This window comes from Coregonus clupeaformis, chromosome 10, assembly GCF_020615455.1.
Source record: "Coregonus clupeaformis isolate EN_2021a chromosome 10, ASM2061545v1, whole genome shotgun sequence".
Lineage (NCBI taxonomy): Eukaryota > Metazoa > Chordata > Actinopteri > Salmoniformes > Salmonidae > Coregonus > Coregonus clupeaformis.
The window spans coordinates 35,734,589-35,751,066 of record NC_059201.1 but is presented as its reverse complement, the minus strand read 5'-3'; the positions used below and the strand labels follow the sequence as shown (position 1 = coordinate 35,751,066).

Genomic DNA, 16,478 nt, shown 5'->3' with positions numbered 1-16,478 from the left:
GAAAGAGCCTTCAGAAAGAGCCTTCAGAAAAAGCCTTCAGAAAGAGCCTTCAGAAAGAGCCTTCAGAAAGAGCCTTCAGAAAGAGCCTTCAGAAAGAGCCTTCAGATAGTATTCATACCCCTTCACTTTTCCACATTTTGTTGTTACAGCCTGAATTTAAAATTGATTAAATTGAGATTTTGTGTCACTGATCTACACACAATACTCCATAATGTCAAAGTGGAATTATGTTTTTAGAAATGTGTACAAATAAATAAAAAATGAAAAGCTGAAATATCTTGAGTCAATACGTTTTCAACCCCTTTGTTATGGCAAGACTAAATAAGTTAAGGAGTAGAAATGTGCTTAACAAGTCTCACTCTTTGTGCAATAATAGTGTTTAACATGATTTTTGAATGACTACCTCGTCTCTGTACCCCATACATACAATTACCGGTAAGGTCCCTCAGTCGAACAGTGAATTTCAAACACAGATTCAACCACAAAGACCAGGGAGGTTTTCCAATCGTTTTCCACCATTCATTTTTCCGTAGGGGATTTTAAAAACACTTAAAATAAGGGCTGTGTTTCGTGTAGGCTTACCCTGGCGTGAAGTTTTGATAACCATGTAAATCTCTCTAAAGCAAGGTGACTTTTAGCATGGTGGTGGCTGCATCATGTTATGGTTATGTATACTTGTCATTGGCAAGGACTAGGGAGTTTTTTTTTTTGGATCAAAATAAACAGAATAGCTAAGCACAGGCAAAATCCTAGAGGAAAACCTGCTTCAGTCTGCTTTCCAACAGACACTGGGAGACAAATTCACCTTTCAGCAGGGCAATAACCTACAACACAAGGCCAAATATAAACTGGAGTTGCTTACCAAGACGACACTGAATGTTCCTGAGTGGCCTAGTTACAGTTTTGACTTAAATCTGCTTGAAAATCTATGGCAAGACTTGAAAATGGCTGTCTAGCAATTATCAACAACCATCTTGACAGAGCTTGAATTTTGAAAATAATAACGGGTAAATGTTGCACAATCCAGCTGTGTAAAGCTCTTAGAGACTTACCCAGAAAGACTCACATCTGTAATCGCTGCCAAAGGTAATTCTAACATGTATTGACTCAGGGTTGCGAATACTTAAGTAAATTAGATATTTCTGTATTTACTTTTCAATACATTTGCTAAAATGTCTAAAAACACGTTTTAACTTTGTCATTATGGGGTATAGTGTGTAGATGGGCGAGAAAAAAGAATACATTTAATCCATTTTGAATTCAGGCTGAAACAACAAAATGTGGAGGTCAAGGGATATGAGTCAAGGGATATGAATACTTTCTGATGACACCATCTACAGGAATATAATGTGTAGAAATAAAAAAATAAAATTAGATGGAGAGAGTTAGAGCCAAAAGGAGAGTATGAAAATAGACAGCTACAGACCTGTATCAGGCGGTAAAAACCATACAGATTGGTGTTCATGTCCAGTTCCTAAAAAAACAAAACAAGTTGTGAAGCAGTACCAAAATGCAACCATTTTGTTTTTGCAACCACCTTGTACTGTCTAGGTAAGGCAGGGGTGTATTCACTAGAAACCAAATGGAAGCACACAGAAGGAAACGGAAGGAAACCGGCAGGGCCCCGCTACCTGAATTTGTCCAATGGAAACTAGTTTTTCGGTTTCCGCTGCAATTTTTCTTGCTACGGTGCAAAATGTTTTGCAACAGTGTCGGGACTAATGAATACAACCCAGTTATAGTATAGCCTACCTCGATCATCATCCCATAGCATGTGACTCCGTCTCCAGCGTACCCTTCTGGACAGACACAGATGTTGTTTCCTCCGTTCACCGACTGACACTTAGCCTGAGGACGCCAAACCACAACAACACTTTACTGCTGACTCACACTTAGTAAATAAGAGGTAAATGAAAGACTGTGTGGGGATAAGAGGTAAAATAAAGACTGTATGGGGATAAGAGGTAAATTAAAGACTGTATGGGGATAAGAGATAAATTAAAGACTGTGTGGGGACAAGAGGTATATTAAAGACTGTGTGGATAAGAGGTAAATTAAAGACTGTGTGGGGATAAGAGGTAAATTAAAGACTGTGTGGGGATAAGAGGTAATTAAAGACTGTGTGGGGATAAGAGGTAAATTAAAGACTGTGGGGATAAGAGGTAAATTAAAAACCTGTGTGGGGATAAGAGGTGACAGGTAAATTAAAGACTGTGTGGGGATAAGAGGTAATTAAAGACTGTGTGGGGATAAGAGGTAAATTAAAGACTGTGTGGGGATAAGAGGTAAATTAAAGACTGTATGGGGATAGGAGATAAATGAAAGAATGTATGGGGATACGAGGTGACAGGTAAATTAAAGACTGTGTGGGGATAAAAGTTGACAGGTAAATTAAAGACTGTGTGGTATAAAAGGTGACAGGTAAATTAAAGATGGTGGGATAAAAGGTAAATTAAAGACTGTGGTGATAACAGGTAAATTAAAGACTGTGTGGGGATACGAGGTAAATTAAAGACTGTGTGGGGATAACAGGTAAATTAAAAACTGTGTGGGGATAAGAGGTGACAAGTAAATTAAAGACTGTGTGGTATAAAAGGTGACAGGTAAATTAAAGATGGTGGGATAAAAGGTAAATTAAAGACTGTGGTGATAACAGGTAAATTAAAGACTGTGTGGGGATACGAGGTAAATTAAAGACTGTGTGGGGATAACAGGTAAATTAAAAACTGTGTGGGGATAAGAGGTGACAAGTAAATTAAAGACTGTGTGGGGATAAGAGGTAAATTAAAGACTGTATGGGGATAAGAGATAAATGAAAGACTGTATGGGGATACGAGGTGACAGGTAAATTAAAGACTGTGTGGGGATAAAAGTTGACAGGTAAATTAAAGACTGTGGGATAAGAGGTAAATTAAAGACTGTGGGGATAAGAGGTAAATTAAAGACTGTGGGGATAAGAGGTGAATTAAAGACTGTGTGTGGAAAATAGGTAAATTAAAGACTGTGGGGATAAGAGGTGAATTAAAGACTGTAGGGATAAGAGGTAAATTAAAGACTGTGTGGGGACAAGAGGTATATTAAAGACTGTGTGGGGATAAGAGGTACATGAAAGAATGTGTGAGGATAAGAGGTAAATGAAAGACTGTGTGGGGATAAGAGGTAAATGAAAGACTGTTGATAAGAGGTAAATGAAAGACTGGGTGGGTTATAAGAGGTGACAGGTAAATGAAAGACTGTGTGGGGATAAGAGGTAAATGAAAGACTGTATGGGGATAAGAGGTAAATGAAAGACTGGGTGGGTTATAAGAGGTGACAGGTAATTGAAAGACTGTGTGGGGATAAGAGGTGAATTAAAGACTGTGTGGGGATAAGAGGTGAATTAAAGACTGTGTGGGGATAAGAGGTAAATTAAAGACTGTATGGGGATAAGAGGTGAATTAAAGACTGTGTGGGGATAAGAGGTAATTAAAGACTGTGGGGACAAGAGGTATATTAAAGACTGTATGGGGATAAGAGGTGAATTAAAGACTGTATGGGGATAAGAGGTAAATGAAAGACTGTGTGGGGATAAGAGGTAAATTAAAGACTGTGGGGATAAGAGGTAAATTAAAGACTGTGTGGGGATAAGAGGTAAATTAAAGACTGTGTGGGGATAAGATGTGACAGGTAAATTAAAAACTGTGTGGGGATAAGAGGTAAATTAAAGACTGTATGGGGATAAGAGGTAAATTAAAGACTGTATGGGGATAAGAGGTGAATTAAAGACTGTATGGGGATAATAGGTAATTAAAGACTGTGTGGGGATAAGAGGTAAATTAAAGACTGTATGGGGATAAGAGGTGAATTAAAGACTGTGTGGGGATAAGAGGTGAATTAAATACTGTATGGGGATAAGAGGTGAATTAAAGACTGTGTGGGGATAAGAGGTAAATTAAAGACTGTATGGGGATAAGAGGTAAATTAAAAACTGTGTGGGGATAAGAGGTAAATTAAAGACTGTGTGGGTTATAATAGGTGACACGTAAATTAAAGACTGTGGGGATAAGAGGTAATTAAAGACTGTGTGGGGATAAGAGGTAATTAAAGACTGTGTGGGGATAAGAGGTAAATGAAAGACTGTTGATAGGAGGTAAATGAAAGACTGTGTGGGGATCAGAGGTAAATTAAAGACTGTATGGGGATAAGAGGTAAATTAAAGACTGTGTGGGGATCAGAGGTCAATTAAAGACTGTGTGGGGATAAGAGGTAAATTAAAGACTTTGTGGGTTATAAGAGGTGACAGGTAAATGAAAGACTGTGTGGGGATAAGAGGTGAATTAAGATACGAACCAGAGAATGGCATCCTCCATTCTTTTTCTGACAAGGGTTGATGAGGTCACAGACTGTCCCGTCCCCCATGTAACCTCTCTTACAGGTACACTCACTCTGAGAAGACAAGAGACAGACAGACAGACAGACAGACAGACAGGCAGAGACAGACAGGCAGAGACAGGCAGGCAGACAGACAGACAGACAGACAGACAGACAGACAGAGACAGACAGGCAGAGACAGACAGGCAGAGACAGACAGGCAGAGACAGACAGACAGACAGACAGACAGACAGACAGACAGACAGAGAGACAGACAGACAGACAGAGACAGACTTTGAGGTACTAGTAGTTGTTGAAGTATGAAACGGTGGCAGGTAATACATTAGTACTAAAGCATTGTACAGCATTTGGGATAAATCATTCACTAAACCCTAAACCTGTCTAATGGAACACAGATGGTGTTCTTTAATGGAAGCCTCCAACATAACAGAGTCAGGAATTCCCCAGGGCAGCTGTCTAGGCCCTTTACTTTTTTCAGTCTTTACTAATGACCTGCCACTGGCTTTGAGTAAAGCCAGTGTGTCTATGTATGCGGATGACTCAACACTATACACGTCAGCTACTACAGCGACTGAAATGACTGCAACACTTAACAAAGAGCTGCAGTTAGTTTTAGAATAGGTGGCAAGTAATACGTTAGTACTAAAGCATTGTACAGTATTTGGGATAAATCATTCACTAAACCCTAAACCTCAACTAACTAAAAAAACAAAACTAATAAAATAATAAAAAGATATTGTAATGAATAATAATAATAATGTGGAAATTGAGCAAGTTGAGGAGACTAAACTGCTTGGTCTAACCCTGGATAGTAAACTGTCATGGTCAAAACATATTGATGCAACAGTAGCTAAGATGGGGAGAAGTCTGTCCATAATAAAGCTCTGCTCTGTCTTCTTTACAACACTATCAACAAGGCAGGTCCTACAGGCCCTAGTTTTGTCGCACCTGGACTACTGTTCAGTCATATGGTCAGGTGCCACAAAGAGGGACCTCTGAAAATTACAATTGGCTCAGAACAGGGCAGCATGGCTGGCCCTTAGATGTACAGTCGTGGTGAAAAGTTTTGAGAATGACACAAGTATTGGTCTTCAAAGTTCGCTGCTTCAGTGTTATGAGATATTTTTGTCAGATGTTACTATGGTATACTGAAGTATAATTACAAGCATTCCATAAGTGTCAAAGGCTTTTATTGACAATTACATTAAGTTTATGCAAAGAGTCAATATTTGCAGTGTGGACCCTTCTTTTTCAAGACCTCTGCAATCCACCCTGGCATGCTGTCAATTAACTTCTGGGCCACATCCTAACTGATGGCAGCCCATTCTTGCATAATCAATGCTTGGAGTTTGTCAGAATGTGTGGGTTTTTGTTTGTCCACCCGCCTCTTGAGGATCGACCACAAGTTCTCAATGGGATTAAGGTCGGGGGAGTTTCCTGGCCATGGACCCAAAATGTCGATGTTTTGTTCCCCGAGCCACTTAGTTATCACTTTTGCCTTATGGCAAGGTGCTCCATCATGCTGGAAAAGGCATTGGTCGTCACCAAACTGTTCTTGGATGGTTGGGAGAAGTTGCTCTCGGAGGATGTGTTGGTACCATTCTTTATTCATGGCTGTGTTCTTAGGCAAAATTGTGAATGAGCCCACTCCCTTGGCTGAGAAGCAACCCCACACATGAATGGTCTCAGGATGCTTTACTGTTGGCATGACACAGGACTGATGGTAGCGCTCACCTTGTCTTCTCAGGACAAGGTGTTTTCCGGATGCCCCAAACAATCGGAAAGGGGATTCATCAGAGAAAATGACTTTACCCCAGTCCTCAGCAGTCCAATCCCTGTACCTTTTGCAGAATATCAGTCTGTCCCTGATGTTTTTCCTGGAGAGAAGTGGCTTCTTTGCTGCCCTTCTTGACACCAGGCCATCCTCCAAAAGTATTCGCCTCACTGTGCGTGCAGATGCACTCACACCTGCCTGCTGCATTCCTGAGCAAGCTCTGCACTGGTGGTGCCCCGATCCCGCAGCTGAAACAACTTTAGGAGACGGTGCTGATGCTTGCTGGACTTTCTTGGGCGCCCTGATGCCTTTTTCACAACAATTGAACCTCTCTCCTTGAAGTTTTGATGATCGAATTAATGGTTGATTTAGGTGCAATCTTACTAGCAGCAATATCCTTGCCTGTGAAGCCCTTTTTGTGCAAAGCAATGATGACGGCATGTGTTTCCTTGCAGGTAACCATGGTTAACAGAGGAAGAACAATGATTTCAAGCACCACCCTCCTTTTAAAGCTTCCAGTCTGTTATTCTAACTCAATCAGCATGACAGAGTGATCTCCAGCCTTGTCCTCGTCAACACTCTCACCTGTGTTAACAAGAGAATCACTGACATGATGTCAGCTGGTCCTTTTGTGGCAGGGCTGAAATCCAGTGGAAATGTTTTTTTGGGATTAAGTTCATTTTCATGACAAAGAGGGACTTTGCAAATAATTGCAATTCATCTGATCACTCTTCATGACATTCTGGAGTATATGCAAATTGCCATCATCAAAACTGAGGCAGCAGACATTGTGAAAATTAGTATTTGTGTCATTCTCAAAACTTTTGACCACGACTGTACACAGAGAGCTAACATTAATTATATGCCTGTCAATGTCTCCTGGCTCAAAGTAGAGGAGAGATTGACTTCATCACTACTTGAGAGGTATTGACATGTTGAATGCACTGAGCTGTCTGTTTAAACTACTGGCGCACAGCTCAGTCACCCATGCATACCCCACAAGACATGCCACCAGAGGTCTCTTCACAGTCCCCAAGTCCAGAACAGACTATGGGAGGCGCACAGTAATACATAGAGCCATGACTACATGGAACTCTATTCCACATCAAGTAACTCATGCAAGCAGTAGAATCAGATTTAAAAAATATAAAAATACATCTTCTGGAACAGTGGGGACTGTGAAGACACACATAAGACTCACACACGTACACATGGATGTTGTATTGTAGATATGTGATAGTGGAGTAGTGGAGTAGTGGCCTGAGGGAACAAACTAATTGTATTGGGTAAAGTGTTATGAAATGTAATGTCATGTAATATTTTAATTTCATATACAGTTGAAGTCGGAAGTTTACATACACTTGGGTTGGAGTCATTAAAACTCATTTTTCAACCACTCCACACATTTCTTGTTAAGAAACTATAGTTTTGGCAAGTCAGTTAGGACATCTACTTTGTGCATGACACAAGTAATTTTTCCAACAATTGTTTACAGACAGATTATTTCACTTATAATTCACTGTATCACAATTCCAGTGGGTCAGAAGTTTACATACACTAAGTTGACTGTGCCTTTAAACAGCATGGAAAATTCCAGAGAATTATGTAATGGCTTTAGAAGCTTCTGATAGGCTAATTGACATCTTTTGAGTCAATTGGAGGTGTACCTGTGGATGTATTTCAAGGCCTACCTTCAAACTCAGTGCCTCTTTGCTTGACATCATGGGAAAATCAAAAGAAATCAGCAAAGACCTCAGAAAATAAATTGTAGACCTCCACAAGTCTGGTTCATCCTTGGGAGCAATTTCCAAACGCCTGAAGGTACCACATTCATATGTATTATCCGGTAGACCGGCCTCAGGCCCGGTAGACCGGCCTCAGGCCCGGTAGACCAGCCTCAGGCCCGGTAGACCGGCCTCAGGCCCGGTAGACCAGCCTCAGACCTGGTAGACCAGCCTCAGGCTCTAGCAGAAATGTGTTTAGCAGCAGAAACATTCAAAACGTGAATACCTGTCCAGGGCCTAGCGACGTGCAGTCTGCATCCTTATGGCAGCCGCCTCTGGTCTCCAGGAGACAGTTGTCCACCTCAGTACAGACAAGGCCGTCTCCTGTCCAGCCCTCGTTACACACACATGACACGTTAGCTGGCCCCGAGTACACACACTGGGCCTGAGGAGAGAGATGGACATACAGCACATGACACGTTAGCTGGCCCCGAGTACACAAACTGGGCCTGAGGAGAGAGATGGACATACAGCACATGACACGTTAGCTGACCCCGAGTACACACACTGGGCCTGAGGAGAGAGATGGACATACAGCACATGACACGTTAGCTGGCCCCGAGTACACAAACTGGGCCTGAGGAGAGAGATGGACATACAGCACATGACACGTTAGCTGACCCCGAGTACACACACTGGACCTCAGAGGAGAGGGATAACACACTGGACCTCAGAGGAGAGGCATAACACACTGGACCTCAGCGGAGAGGGATAACACACTGGACCTCAGAGGAGAGGGATAACACACTGGACCTCAGAGGAGAGGGATAACACACTGGACCTCAGAGGGATATAATAACACATCGATACGGTTAACGTCCGTTAACTATGCCCAAAACCCGATTGAGAGATTCCCGGAATCAGGAGGGACTAAACAGGAAATCCACCCTGGGCCTTGGTAAAAAGTAGTGCACTAAATAGGGCATAGGGTGCCATCTGGGTTGGGTAGGGTTAGGGTTAGGGTTGGGGTTAGGTTAGGGTTGGGTTTGGGTTAGGGTTAGGGTTAGGGTTAGGGTTAGGGTTAGGGTTAGGGTTGGGGTTTGGGTTAGGGTTGGGTTTGGGTTAGGGTTGGGGTTGGGTTAGGGTTAGGGTTGGGTTTGGGTTAGGGTTGGGTTGGGTTTGGGTTAGGGTTAGGGTTGGGTTTGGGTTAGGGTTGGGGTTGGGTTAGGGTTAGGGTTAGGGTTAGAGTTGGGTTAGGGTTGGGTTGGGTTGGGGTTGGGGTTGGGGTTTGGGTTGGGGGTCCTGAGTCTTACGTTAGCGTCACAGCCTCCTCTGTCGGCCTTCAGGCAGGGGTTGGTCAGGGTGCAGGAGTGTCCATCTCCTTCATACCCCGACATACACATACACCTGTTATACACAGGGACATACACACACACACCTGTTACACACAGGGACACACACACACACACACCTGTTACACACAGGGACACACACACACACACACACCTGTTACACACAGGGACACACACACACACACACACACACACCTGTTACACACAGGGACACACACACACACACCTGTTACACACAGGGACACACACACCTGTTACACACAGGGACACACACACACACACACCTGTTACACACAGGGACACACACACACACACACCTGTTACACACAGGAACACACACACACACACACCTGTTACACACAGGGACACACACACACACACACACCTGTTACACACAGGGACACACACACACACACCTGTTACACACAGGGACACACACACACACACACACACACACCTGTTACACACAGGGACACACACACACACACACACACACACACACACCTGTTACACACAGGGACACACACATCATACACACACACCTGTTACACACAGGGACACACACACACACACACACCTGTTACACACAGGGACACACACACACACACACACACACCTGTTACACACAGGGACACACACACACACACACACACACCTGTTACACACAGGGACACACACATCAAACACACACACCTGTTACACACAGGGACACACACACACACACACACACCTGTTACACACAGGGACACACACACACACACACACACACACACACCTGTTACACACAGGGACACACACACACACACACACACACACCTGTTACACACAGGGACACACACACACACACACACACACACACACACACACACACACACACCTGTTACACACAGGGACACACACATCACACACACACAGACAGGGACACACAACTGCTGCAGACAAGGACACACACACACACATCACACACACACACACACACACACACACGACAGGGACACATGGACACAGACACACAGACACACACACACACACACACACACCTGCTACAGACAGGGACACACACACACACATCACACACACACACACACACACAGACAGGGACACATGGACACAGACACACACACACACACACACACACCTGCTACAGACAGGGACACACACACCTGTTACACAGGGACACACACACTAGTAATGGGGGAAAACATCTATAAAGTTACATAACTAACTGAGGCCCTTTAAAGGGAGACCCTTTAGAGCACTGACTGAGACCCTTTAGAGCATTGACTGAGGCCCTTTAGAGCACTGACTGAGGCCCTTTAGAGCACTGACTGAGGCCCTTTAGAGCACTGACTGAGGCCCTTTAGAGCACTGACTGAGGCCCTTTAGAGCACTGACTGAGGCCCTTTAGAGCACTGACTGAGGCCCTTTAGAGCACTGACTGAGGCCCTTTAGAGCACTGACTGAGGCCCTTTAGAGCACTGACTGAGGCCCTTTAGAGCACTGACTGAGGCCCTTTAGAGCACTGACTGAGGCCCTTTAGAGCACTGACTGAGACCCTTTAGAGCACTGACTGAGACCCTTTGCTCCATTAGCAATAAGTAAGCTAAGTAAGCAAGCTGAGTAAGTAATACTGACATGGTGTGGCTGCCGATGTAGCTGCAGAAGGCGTGGACATGGCAGTGCTCAGAGAGTCCATCAGAGTTACAGGCCTTAGCCTCCTTATCACAGTAGTCTCCAGAGTAACCCTCCAGGCAGGATCCCCCTCTACACACGCCCTTACTGCCTGGCCGGTTATCACACACGCCATGGAGACAGCGGCAGTCTGGGGAGGAGAGGGGGAGGGGGGTGGGAGAGGGATGGAGGGACAAAGGGAGGAAAGAGGGGAGACAGAGAGAGGGGGGGGAAAGAGGAGAAAGAAGATAAGAACCCCTAAGTCAGGTCTGATTTTCCTTTTGTTTTTATCAAGGAGAAAAATCTGAAATGACTCCTTCAATGGTGCACTTCATCTGGGCATCCATACAGACCACATGGGGAATGAGATACAGCAGGCCTGGATCAATAATACAGACCACGTGGGGAATGAGATACAGCAGGCCTGGATCAATAATACAGACCACATGGGGAATGAGATACAGCAGGCCTGGATCAATAATACAGACCACATGGGGAATGAGATACAGCAGGCCTGGATCAATAATACAGACCACATGGGGAATGAGATACAGCAGGCCTGGATCAATAATACAGACCACATGGGGAATGAGATACAGCAGGCCTGGATCAATAATACAGACCACGTGGGGAATGAGATACAGCAGGCCTGGATCAATAATACAGACCACGTGGGGAATGAGATACAGCAGGCCTGGATCAATAATACAGACCACATGGGGAAAGAGATACAGCAGGCCTGGATCAATAATACAGACCACATGGGGAATGAGATACAGCAGGCCTGGATCAATAATACAGACCACATGGGGAATGAGATACAGCAGGCCTGGATCAATAATACAGACCACGTGGGGAATGAGATACAGCAGGCCTGGATCAATAATACAGACCACGTGGGGAATGAGATACAGCAGGCCTGGATCAATAATACAGACCACGTGGGGAATGAGATACAGCAGGCCTGGATCAATAATACAGACCACGTGGGGAATGAGATACAGCAGGCCTGGATCAATAATACAGACCACGTGGGGAATGAGATACAGCAGGCCTGGATCAATAATACAGACCACGTGGGGAATGAGATACAGCAGGCCTGGATCAATAATACAGACCACGTGGGGAATGAGATACAGCAGGCCTGGATCAATAATACAGACCACGTGGGGAATGAGATACAGCAGGCCTGGATCAATAATACAGACCACGTGGGGAATGAGATACAGCAGGCCTGGATCAATAATACAGACCACATGGGGAATGAGATACAGCAGGCCTGGATCAATAATACAGACCACATGGGGAATGAGATACAGCAGGCCTGGATCAATAATACAGACCACATGGGGAATGAGATACAGCAGGCCTGGATCAATAATACAGACCACATGGGGAATGAGATACAGCAGGCCTGGATCAATAATACAGACCACATGGGGAATGAGATACAGCAGGCCTGGATCAATAATACAGACCACATGGGGAATGAGATACAGCAGGCCTGGATCAATAATACAGACCACATGGGGAATGAGATACAGCAGGCCTGGATCAATAATACAGACCACATGGGGAATGAGATACAGCAGGCCTGGATCAATAATACAGACCACGTGGGGAATGAGATACAGCAGGCCTGGATCAATAATACAGACCACGTGGGGAATGAGATACAGCAGGCCTGGATCAATAGCACAGACCACGTGGGGAATGAGATACAGCAGGCCTGGATCAATAATACAGACCACATGGGGAATGAGATACAGCAGGCCTGGATCAATAATACAGACCACATGGGGAATGAGATACAGCAGGCCTGGATCAATAATACAGACCACATGGGGAATGAGATACAGCAGGCCTGGATCAATAATACAGACCACATGGGGAATGAGATACAGCAGGCCTGGATCAATAATACAGACCACATGGGGAATGAGATACAGCAGGCCTGGATCAATAATACAGACCACATGGGGAATGAGATACAGCAGGCCTGGATCAATAATACAGACCACGTGGGGAATGAGAAACAGCAGGCCTGGATCAATAATACAGACCACGTGGGGAATGAGATACAGCAGGCCTGGATCAATAATACAGACCACATGGGGAATGAGATACAGCAGGCCTGGATCAATAATACAGACCACATGGGGAATGAGATACAGCAGGCCTGGATCAATAATACAGACCACATGGGGAATGAGATACAGCAGGCCTGGATCAATAATACAGACCACATGGGGAATGAGATACAGCAGGCCTGGATCAATAATACAGACCACATGGGGAATGAGATACAGCAGGCCTGGATCAATAATACAGACCACATGGGGAATGAGATACAGCAGGCCTGGATCAATAATACAGACCACGTGGGAATGAGAAACAGCAGGCCTGGATCAATAATACAGACCACATGGGGAATGAGATACAGCAGGCCTGGATCAATAATACAGACCACATGGGGAATGAGATACAGCAGGCCTGGATCAATAATACAGACCACATGGGGAATGAGATACAGCAGGCCTGGATCAATAATACAGACCACATGGGGAATGAGATACAGCAGGCCTGGATCAATAATACAGACCACATGGGGAATGAGATACAGCAGGCCTGGATCAATAATACAGACCACATGGGGAATGAGATACAGCAGGCCTGGATCAATAATACAGACCACATGGGGAATGAGATACAGCAGGCCTGGATCAATAATACAGACCACATGGGGAATGAGATACAGCAGGCCTGGATCAATAATACAGACCACATGGGGAATGAGATACAGCAGGCCTGGATCAATAATACAGACCACATGGGGAATGAGATACAGCAGGCCTGGATCAATAATACAGACCACATGGGGAATGAGATACAGCAGGCCTGGATCAATAATACAGACCACATGGGGAATGAGATACAGCAGGCCTGGATCAATAATACAGACCACATGGGGAATGAGATACAGCAGGCCTGGATCAATAATACAGACCACATGGGGAATGAGATACAGCAGGCCTGGATCAATAATACAGACCACATGGGGAATGAGATACAGCAGGCCTGGATCAATAATACAGACCACATGGGGAATGAGATACAGCAGGCCTGGATCAATAATACAGACCACATGGGGAATGAGATACAGCAGGCCTGGATCAATAATACAGACCACATGGGGAATGAGATACAGCAGGCCTGGATCAATAATACAGACCACATGGGGAATGAGATACAGCAGGCCTGGATCAATAATACAGACCACATGGGGAATGAGATACAGCAGGCCTGGATCAATAATACAGACCACATGGGGAATGAGATACAGCAGGCCTGGATCAATAATACAGACCACATGGGGAATGAGATACAGCAGGCCTGGATCAATAATACATGGTGCATCCCAAGTGGCATCCTATTCCCTATATAGTGCACTACTTTAGACCAGAACCCTTATGGGCCATGGTCAAAAGTAGTGCACACTATAAGGAATAGGGTGCCATTTGGGACACATCATTAGTTGAGAAGTGTTGAAGAGTAATTTAGACCCACCCTGGTCACACCTCTCTCCGTGTTTGTTGGGATCGGAACAGATGTGACAGGCGATCCCCTTGAAGCCCTCCTCGCAGCTACACGACCCGTTACCATGGATACCATCAAAACACTACACACACACAGAAAGGTCACAGGTCAAAGACACGGAGACAGGACGTGGTGATGGTTAAAATGGTGTGCGTTTCAAGTTCCAAAGTTAATTCGCCACGTGCACAGGATACAACAGGTGTAAAACCATAGAGTGAAATTATTTTCTTGAGCTATTTCCCACATTGCAGTGGTGATAATTAAATAATAATCATAATAATAATAATAATAATAATAATAATAATAATAATAATAATAATAATAATAATAATACAACTAATAATATAGATAATAATATAACAATAATATAAATAATAATAATAATAATAATAATGATGATATTATTATTATTATTATTAACAATAATAATAATATAGATATAATAATATAGATAATACAACTAATAATATTGATAATAATATTGATAATAATATAAATAATAATATAAATAATAATAATATATAATAATAATAATAATAATAATAATAATATATTTAATTTAAAAAACACATGAAGTTGATATAAGTGAAGAAACACGAGCAAGTATATACAGGTCAGTGCCAGTACCTTATTCAATGTGCAGGGGTACTGAGTGGTTGAGGTGGGTTTATACATATAAAGTGACTGGTAGTAGGAATATATAAATACTTATGCTAATAAACTAATGATAATATACACACTGAGTATACCAAACATTAAGAACACCTTTCTAATATTGAGTTGCACCCCCCCCTTTTGCCCTCAGAACAGCCTCGTCGGGGCATGGACTTTACAAGGTGTCGAAAGCATTCCACAGGGATGCTGGTCAATGTTGACTCCAATGCTTCCCACGGTGGTGTCAAGTTGGCTGGATGCCCTTTGGGTGATGGACCATTCTTGATACACACGGGAAACTGTTGAGCGTGAAAAACCCAGCAGTGTTGCAGTTCTTGACACAAACCGGTGCGCCTTAAATCTTTTGTCTTGCCCATTCACACTCTGAATGGCACACATACACAATCCATATCTCAAAGCTTAAAAATCCTTATTTAACCTGTCTCCTCCCCTTCATCTACACTGATTGAAGTGGATTGGGTGACATCAATAAGGGATCATAGCTTTCAACTGGATTCACCTGGTCAGTCTATGTCAAGGAAAAAGCAGGTGTTCATAATGTTTTGTACACGCAGTGTGTACAGAGGTCTCGTTAACGCATGAAAACTCTCGGGAGGCAGAAGGCTTGGCATTTGACCATCAGGTGTTCCAAGATGGGTGAATAATCGGTGGAGACTTCCACTATAGATCTATAGATACAGTGGGGAGATAAAATAAAATAAAAAGTTTGCAATTACAGAGATCATACGAGTCCTGTAGGTCTTGACCAGGTTTGCACACACTGCAGCAGGGATTTTGGCCCACTCCTCCATACAGACCTTCTCCAGATCCTTCAAGTTCCGGGGCTGCCAGCCACGACCCATCTTCAATGCTCTTACTGAGGGAAGGAGGTTGTTGGCCAACATCTCGCGATACATGGCCCCATCCATCCTCCCCTCAACACGGTGCAGTCATCCTGTCCCCTTTGCAGAAAAGCATCCCCAAATAATGATGTTTCCACCTCCATGCCTTATGGTTGGGATGGTGTTCTTGGGGTTGTACTCATCCTTCTTCTTCCTCCAAACACGGCGAGTGGAGTTTAGACCAAAAAGCTCTATTTTTGTCTCATCAGACCACATGACCTTCTCCCATTCCTCCTCTGGATCATCCAGATGGTCATTGGCAAACTTCAGACGGGCCTGGACATGCGCTGGCTTGAGCAGGGGGACTTTGCGTGCGCTGCAGGATTTTAATCCATGACGGCGTAGTGTGTTACTAATGGTTTTCTTTGAGTGGTCCCAGCTGTGGTCCCAGCTCTCTTCAGGTCATTGACCAGGTCCTGCCATATAGTTCTGG

The 16,478-nt window shown here is 44.0% G+C and overlaps 1 protein-coding gene across 3 annotated transcripts in view; it reads right to left on the bottom strand.

Annotated features, from left to right (window-relative positions):
- Positions 1–16,478, bottom strand: part of stab1 (stabilin 1) — a 155,297-nt gene that overhangs the window by 100,347 nt on the left and 38,472 nt on the right. For all 3 annotated transcript variants that reach the window (XM_041871388.2, XM_045222981.1, XM_045222980.1), the window contains 7 exons: positions 14,460–14,571; positions 10,857–11,043; positions 9,183–9,276; positions 8,156–8,314; positions 4,330–4,425; positions 1,753–1,848; positions 1,427–1,474 (listed from right to left, as the gene is read on the bottom strand). In XM_041871388.2, the coding sequence (XP_041727322.2) occupies positions 1,427–1,474; positions 1,753–1,848; positions 4,330–4,425; positions 8,156–8,314; positions 9,183–9,276; positions 10,857–11,043; positions 14,460–14,571 (792 nt within the window). The remainder of the gene's footprint in view (positions 1–1,426; positions 1,475–1,752; positions 1,849–4,329; positions 4,426–8,155; positions 8,315–9,182; positions 9,277–10,856; positions 11,044–14,459; positions 14,572–16,478) is intronic.